General features: G+C 34.8%; 1 protein-coding gene across 1 annotated transcript; it reads left to right on the top strand.

Moving 5' to 3' along the window:
• The first annotated feature begins 521 nt into the window (after nt 1–521).
• vbp1 (von Hippel-Lindau binding protein 1) lies at nt 522–4707 on the top strand. The gene is made up of 6 exons (XM_024288819.2): nt 522–676; nt 1723–1847; nt 3022–3088; nt 3405–3503; nt 3628–3766; nt 4120–4707. The coding sequence occupies exons 1-6, from the start codon at nt 596–598 to the stop codon at nt 4194–4196; spliced, it is 588 nt and encodes a 195-aa protein (XP_024144587.1). The 5' UTR covers nt 522–595; the 3' UTR covers nt 4197–4707.
• Nucleotides 4708–7979: the final 3272 nt, after the last annotated feature.

Raw genomic sequence — 7979 nt, forward strand, 5'->3', positions numbered from 1 at the left:
TAATATCCAGACTAATGTAATTTTTTAAATATTTAAAACTGCTTAGAAAGTATCAAAAATTTTAAAAAAAAATCTCTTCAAGTGTATAATATTAAGCCATGCACTTTGTATTTAGGATTAGTCATTTTCCAAACTACGGCAAGCAAGTAGGTAAATAAACCGCTGTGACTTTTTTTTTAATGTTTATTATTATACCCAGTATAATAGGCTGACTCTCAATGTTTTTTAGTTTTTTTTTCATCCTTCTAACTAATGACCAAACAGCATTAAAATAAAAACAATTAAAGGCCAAATTATCTAAATACAACAACATAATAAATGGTGAATTTGTACAGACTTTTTAGGTTTCATAACTTTGTAAAACTACACTTTTGGTTGATTCTTATACAGATTTTAAAAGCTGATTTTGTAGAGATTCGAAATTTGAATAAACATTGTTAATTGTTTGATCTTTATGTTGTGTTTAATCATCTCTAATAGTCAAAGCATGCAGCTCTCCACTCTGACCGCTAGGGGCAGTAAAGCCCCCTGTCTCTTTTCCGGGGACGTCTAGTGCGCATGCTTGAATGTCAGGAAGGAGTATCTCATTTTCAACATGGCGGCGACCATAGATCACAGCAATGCTTCACAGGCGACAAAGAAAAAGCACCTCGGCATCCCTGAAGCAGTGTTTTTGGTGCGTGAAAGTCCACATTTCTATCGATATTTGGCTCCTGTAACATGTTTATAGTCACAGGTTACGACTAGGCGCCTCGCGCTAGCTCGGTAGCATAGAAGCTAACAGATTAATCCGCTGTGTGTGCATGCTGGGCGGCTGCTCGCTTCCATCTATGGTCATCGCCGGCCGGGTGGGAGCTGCTTTTGGGCAGCTCGTGTGGACATTTTTGTCAGTTAACACAACTTCTGCTTTTATTAGTCCGCCGACAATATTAAACTCAAACTCAAATATATCCTGTCAAATATGTTTCATAGGTTTACTGGAGCATAGTAACTATCTTGTCAGTGTCTAGAGACGCAATTAATGAATACTTAGAAAATAAATATAAAATTTGAGCCTTTTTGAGTCTTTTTTTTTTGTCATTTTCTGTAAATATTTACTTTTATTTTCGTGGAAAAAAGACTGTTTTTTCATTGTAATCAAAAGTAGTTTGTGTAAAGAAAAATAGATTGTAAAAGTGTTTGTCACTTTAATTTTAATGATATTATCTTGTTAAAAAATAAATTACCATTTGTAATGGGAAGTTTTTGATAGTTTTCTACTCTTTTTATCATTAAATGTAAATAAAATGTAAATAGAACCTGTAAATATTTGGCACAACAAATTACAAATATTACAAAGTTTTTTCTGTTTTTTTCAATTAAATTTAACATTTAATATTTTAAGAAATCTAAAGTTGCCATTATTTTAAAATAATTCTATTTAATTGTTGCTGTATATATGATTTTAATCCTGTTTCATCTTCATTTTATATATTACTTATTATGTTAAATATTATTTTTAATATTCCTGTACATTTGTGTAAATTACATCAGAGTTTAAAAAGTACCAAACTACAAAAGAAACAAAAGCTTTCAATAATACAGACATTGATTTAAAATATATATATATTAACATGATCTTTTAAATCTTTATTCTATAAAAATCAATAATCCAAATACTTTTTAATATTTGGACTTTGTGACTGGTGTCATCATTTCCTGTTTAAACTCTCTGGTTCACAGGAGGATGTGGACTCTTTTATGAAGCAGCCGGGCAATGAGACGGCAGACACCGTGCTGAGGAGGCTGGACGAACAGTACCAGAAATATAAATACATGGAGCTTAACCTGTCTCAGAAGAAACTTAGGTAATGAAAGATGGATTGTACGGCACACATGCAGACGATACAGTTCTGACAGCAGAAGTACTCTCTTTTAAACAGGAGATTCTTCAACTCTTCCTTCTGTCTTTACAGGGTTTTGTTTATAGTCTTTGACATGTCCGATTTCTAACTAAAAATATGATTCTTATTGATTCTTAAAAGAACAAAAGGAGTGACCACAATTGCACACATCCATAGGGGTTTATGTATTTAAAATTCACAAAAGAACATTGATTCAGTGAAACGTGAAAAGAAAGGACTACAAACCTGTCAGTATTATGAACTGTGTGTAACCTCAGAGCTATGCTTTTGTTAAAGAAAAAGTCACAATATAATGACTTTTAAACTCCAAACTGTTGTTTGTCCTTTGAGGTTTAGAACTTCATACCTTATCTTGCTTGATTCATGAATTGATTCATTTTTAGCTTATAGAATCAGTATATGAAGAGGAAAAAGTTATTTTGTTGAAAAATGATTCTACAATATCAAATGAAATCAGTTGATCTGCCTTTAGAATAATCCTGAAAGCTTTTTAATGGTCTGCACTGGTTCATTATCATCACTAAAAACACGGTAATCCCAGTAGTTGTTGCTAGAAGGAAACCAAATATGTGAACCAATCTCGAAAACTTCCACGTAACGTTTTTTATGGCTATGGCCAAATTCCCTCCATACTCCCTAAATACTAAGAAACTGTAGGATGTTGGGACATTTTGCAATTCGGACACCGTGCTTACTTTTTTTTGTTTGTTTGTTTCTTTTAAAATATCGATGATTTCACAAAGTAAAAACCTAAATAAATACGAGAGTTTTACATAAACTATGAATCAACTGTGTTGAGTTGTTCACTAAAAAAAATAAAAATTAAAATACTTTTTTTTTTTTCCTAAAATTGTTCAAAGGCAATGCATTGTGGTCTATATTCACCAATCTAGTGAGCATCAATGCACATTGGTTTCTGGCACAGACTTCTGGGAAATTCGATTTTGCAATCCCCAATCAGACAGCTCTACTAAATTTCAAATACACTATATGGTGACTATGTAGTGAGTAGTGAAGCAATTCTACCATAATCTTCCATTTTGAGCTACTGTGAACATTATTATCTCTTTATTTAACTCTTGACTGATTTCCTGAATACGTTTGTGTCTCCGTTAAGGTTGAAAAACCAGATCCCACAAATCACACAGACGTTAGAAATTCTACGACACATGCAGAAGAAAAAGGTGAGACTGTCATCCACCCACTCGGTTTTTATTCCTCTAATACAAACTGACGAGCGCCGTCGTGTTAAGTTTGATTTGTACCAGTAGTTTGTATTGTATTTGAGATGAGTGTCTTCATTTTATTTAAAGCAGTAACATGATGCTTTTACAAGCAGTTATTGAAGTTTCAGAAATAATATATGAATAAAGAAACACATTCAGACTTGAGAAAACTTAAAGTTTGACTAATTACAGGCTAGTCTAAAGATGCAGATTAATTAATCAGACCAACCACACGACTTTATGATAGATTTTAAAAAAGTGCTTTTGCCTCCAGGAAACCACAGAACCCATGGAAACACACTTCCTACTGGCTGACAGCGTTTACTGCAAGGCCTCAGTGCCGCCCACTGACAAAGTCTGTCTATGGTTAGGCGTAAGTACAACTCAGATCTCATGAATTAATTTGTGACATAAATTATACAATTCAATGTCTTTTTTTTTTTACAATTAATCCTTAGTCCAGTGATTTAATGCTTTATTTTTTACTTTCTGGTTAGGCTAATGTCATGTTAGAGTACGACATCGATGAAGCCCAGGCTCTCCTAGAGAAGAACTTGTCCACAGCATCTCGCAACCTAGAGACTCTGGAGGAGGATCTGGATTTCCTGCGAGACCAGTTCACCACCACTGAAGTCAGTATCCTTCCTCAGCGTTGTTTCCACAGACAACACAAGTGGAGGTCACGGTCACACTGTTCCTCAGAAACAAACTTCTGTTCTCGTCGTCATAGAAAATACTCAGCCACCCGCTTATTCAGTAAAAACCTTTTTTTTTGGTCACGTAGATCTAAAATCTCTATATAAAAATGTTAAATATGATTAAATAATTATTTGTAGTAAGAAGGAATAAACTAAATTAAATTAACTAACTTAATCTAGAATTTTTAATTAAAAAATATTTTTAAAAAAATATGTGCTCTTAGATATCACCAATAATTTCCAGATCTGTTTGCCTGTTGCTGTTTCTTCTTAACCCCACCTTCCTCTCAGACATGGCGCGAGTCTACAACTGGGACGTGAAGAGAAGGAGCAAAGAGAACCTCTTGAAATCGGCAGAAAAGTCTTAATATCACCCACTTCCCCACTTTGCAGCTTCTTCTTTGTCAATGAAAACAATAAAACCCGATCCTTAAAGTTGTATGCATGTTCCTCGGAGGTTAAAGCTCAGAGTCTGAACCACTTCTGTGCTAGCTTCGAACTCACCATGATTAAATGAAAGTCCAGTTGCTTTAGGACAGCGTCGATAGTCTCATGTAAGTCTCCCCCGTATTCACAGTATATCGGGGAATTTCACAGCTTCTGTTTTCTGTTCATTTGATATATTTTTTAAATATTTTTCCAGTAAAAATCAACAAAAAAAACAAAGGATTTGAATAAATGTTGTGTTCTTCTCAGTTACATTCTGGGCCAGATTGCGAGTTTTTATTTTTTAGCTCTATGTTCTTTCTCTTGTATCTTCCATTCTCACCCTTTTTTCCTCCACTTGGAGCTTTCATTAAACCGATGCTTGAACGTAATGGAGGGAGTCCAGCCGGCAGTGTGAAAACTAAAGATGAATAAAACCGTTTTGTCTCATGGTAATGACTTTGGCTCTTGTAGAGGTTAGATTGGATCCTCCTCTGATCTCCTCAACTTCACCACCTTTCTATCCCCACTCCCTCCCTGGTTTTCACACTAAATGAAGATTTAGAAGACACGATCTATGCACCCTGGTGAGGTGATGTTAGCAATGACTCTGAAAAATAAGACATAAAACTCACCTGGACAAACCTGACACATTTATATAGAAAATTACTATAGAAAAATGCAATGAAACAGCTACATATGTATGATTTAAATCACATAAGCTGACTAAAAATGTAAGAAATGTGCTGCATAACTTTGATCATCGATCATATTTTATTTTTAGATACATTCTCATTAATTGGGTATTTTTTCAACACAAAGGAACATTTTCTGTGCTAAAGTTTATGAACAGATGTCTACCTAATTAGGAAAATTCTCAAATATCCCTTTTACAAGTTTCCACAAATCAACAACTATTTAATTGAATCTTCATTTTCTGTTAAATGTTTGCGGCTGGTTTGTACGGAGCCCCTAAAGGGGCATCGGTAAAAAAAATTTAAGTGTAAAAAAAAAAAAATTACTAACTGGTGGGAACCTCTTACTAACTGGTGGGCACGAGATAGTAAGTGGTGCGCACCAGATGGTAAAATTTTTTTATTTTTATTTCATTTTTTTTACCGATGTCCCTTTAGGGGCTCCGTAGGTTTTACTTTGTGATGAAGATTTTCTCTTTAACGTCAAAGTGGAGGCTAACGACGCATGCTAGCTTCTGCTACATCTGATTTATTTATATAAAGCAAAATCAAATGACGTAACCGTCGTCAAACTGGTGTTTTCTAAATATAATATAAATGTGAATCCATCGTGTCTCCAACTTTATCTGCATGTGTGAAACAGTCCAGTCCGTCGCTGTGTTTTAGCCAGAGTGACTTCTGCTACATGAGAACAACTGTCTCAATAATTCTGTATGTCAAGGAAAACTCCCGGTTTTTGTTTGTAAATGGAAGTTTTGTTGTTCTCTGAAGTTAAAGGCTCTTCTTTGGTTTCTTGACTGACTCTTCTCCCTGAAGAACCTTTACAAATATGTTTTATTGTTTGTTTTTTGTTAGCTTTGAGTTACTAGCTTAGCAATCCAGGTAGCCATGCAGCTAGTCACTTTAAGTCGCGTTTTTGTTTTGTTTTTTTGTTTGCTTTTCCCCTCTTTGACCTCGGCAGTCTTATACTGCTGGGTTTTGTTATTTTACTTTGGTGTTGGACCTTGGTAGTCTTGGTTTGCAGGCTTTGTTTATTTGTTTTCCTTAGGTAGTTTTGGTTAGCCATAAGCAGGGAGCTGCTGACTCTGACGGTCGACATGGCTGGGTCAGCAGTCTCCATGACTTATTTTACATTATGCGATGGAGAGATAAAAGAGCGATAGGTTGCAGACCCCTGGTATAGGCCTACTTGTACTCAAGTATATGTAATAAAACCAACTTAAAGTGTCCTATTTTTGCTACGTGAACATCCACTAATTGACTTAAAGTGAAGATTCTACTCACCTGTGCAAATAACTAAATTCTGAAGTTAAATTCTCTTACATGTCCACAGGCTGGAATGCATTGGAACTAAATGCAGTTACATAGTTGTTTTGTCATTAAATAGATCCCAGAATTTTAGAAGCACAGAATGAGAATAATACAAAGCAAATGGCTTAGTTTTTATTTGTTTTTAGTTCTTGTGCAGAGATTGATAAACTGCTATGGTAATTTGTTGGTAAATCTGTCATGCATTAGGGTTAAAAGTGGAAAGAAGATCATGGTTAAGATGGGTCTGCACCAAAAATCAACCCTGAGCTCCATTGTTTGCTGTGGTGATGGACAGACTGACAGGTGTGATCAGACAGGAATCTGTGTGGATCTTGATGTTTGCAGATGACATTGTGATTTGTAGTGAGAGCTGGGGAAATAAATTACAGTAGCGATCCCTAAAGGAGGGGGAACCTAGGGGTGTCAAACTCATTTTGGTTGGGGGGGGGGCACATTCAACCCATTGGATCTCAAGTGGGCCGGACCAGTAGCATATTAACATAATAACCTATGGTCAACTTGCTATCTGTAGCTTTGTTTTTGTTTTTTTCTCATTTGGAAAAACAGCCTAGTAGCCTAGCCTAGTTGCAATTAATATTTTCTATTACCACTGTCTTAGAACTCTAATCTCCATAAAGTTAGAGTAAACTATTTAAAATTTAGCACTTTAAATACAAATTATCCAGAAAATTACAGTAAGTTTAAGCCTCCATAAATCTTTTTTGTTTGTTTGTTTTTTTTTTTGAATGAGCCTAATTTTTTCCATCACTTTAGTTAATGGATAAGTGGTAGCTGAACACGACACAACATCAAGACTCTCTAAACTAATGGATAACCTCATATAATGTGAACCTAGGACTGTTGATAATGTAGCATGAAACACAAAAACCCACACATTTAAAAGAGAAACATAAAATGTTAGCTTTCTTTTTTATTCCCGGAAAAATTTCTGAGGATGGATGTTTTTTTTCTCTCATCTGGCAACAGCGTTTTACTTAGGCAGAAATAATGCAGCGTGTACAAACGTGGAAATGGCTTTTCATAATTAGAGTGCCTTCTCATAAAAGCATGGAGAGAAGTGTTTGCTTGGCCTGCAAATATAGTGTAACAGCCTTAACCCCACTGATACATTCATGATCAAAACAGACTCAAACACGACTCTTTGGAGAAAAGGACTACATCTGTGGTGTGGCCAGAAATAAGGAATTTGGTAGAACTGTGATAGAAAACCAAAATGATTGAACTGAGAAATAATTTTTGCTTTTACTGTGAATATATTCAACCAGAATTGGTAATATCGCTTAGTGGAAGCATTTTAAAGTCACTAAAACTGTCCAATTTAGTTCAAAAGTAACTTTTGACATCTTTAATTGTTGGGTTTGGAACACATCATAACATGTGATCATTAAATTTCAATTTCAAAAAGTTGTAAAACAGCTGAGTCTGAGTGACATTGACAACTACTGTGATTCCAAACAAAAAAAATTATAACTTCAAGTTTGAGTTTCTAAAGGGAAAAAAAGGAATGATAAAACTATAAAAAGTTGCTCGTTTTAAAGAAAATTTGTGCAGTCCGTGTTCCTGATTGGTGTTTTGTTGATTGTTTTGCTCTAGAATTAAAGCCCACTCTTAATGAAAATTGTGTTTTAACATGTTCTTGTAGTGTTTTTCTCGTGATGGAGGACATATAAATGTATAAAAGTGAGATTAAGACTGTGA

The sequence above is a fragment of the Oryzias melastigma genome, linkage group LG18, assembly GCF_002922805.2.
Source record: "Oryzias melastigma strain HK-1 linkage group LG18, ASM292280v2, whole genome shotgun sequence".
Lineage (NCBI taxonomy): Eukaryota > Metazoa > Chordata > Actinopteri > Beloniformes > Adrianichthyidae > Oryzias > Oryzias melastigma.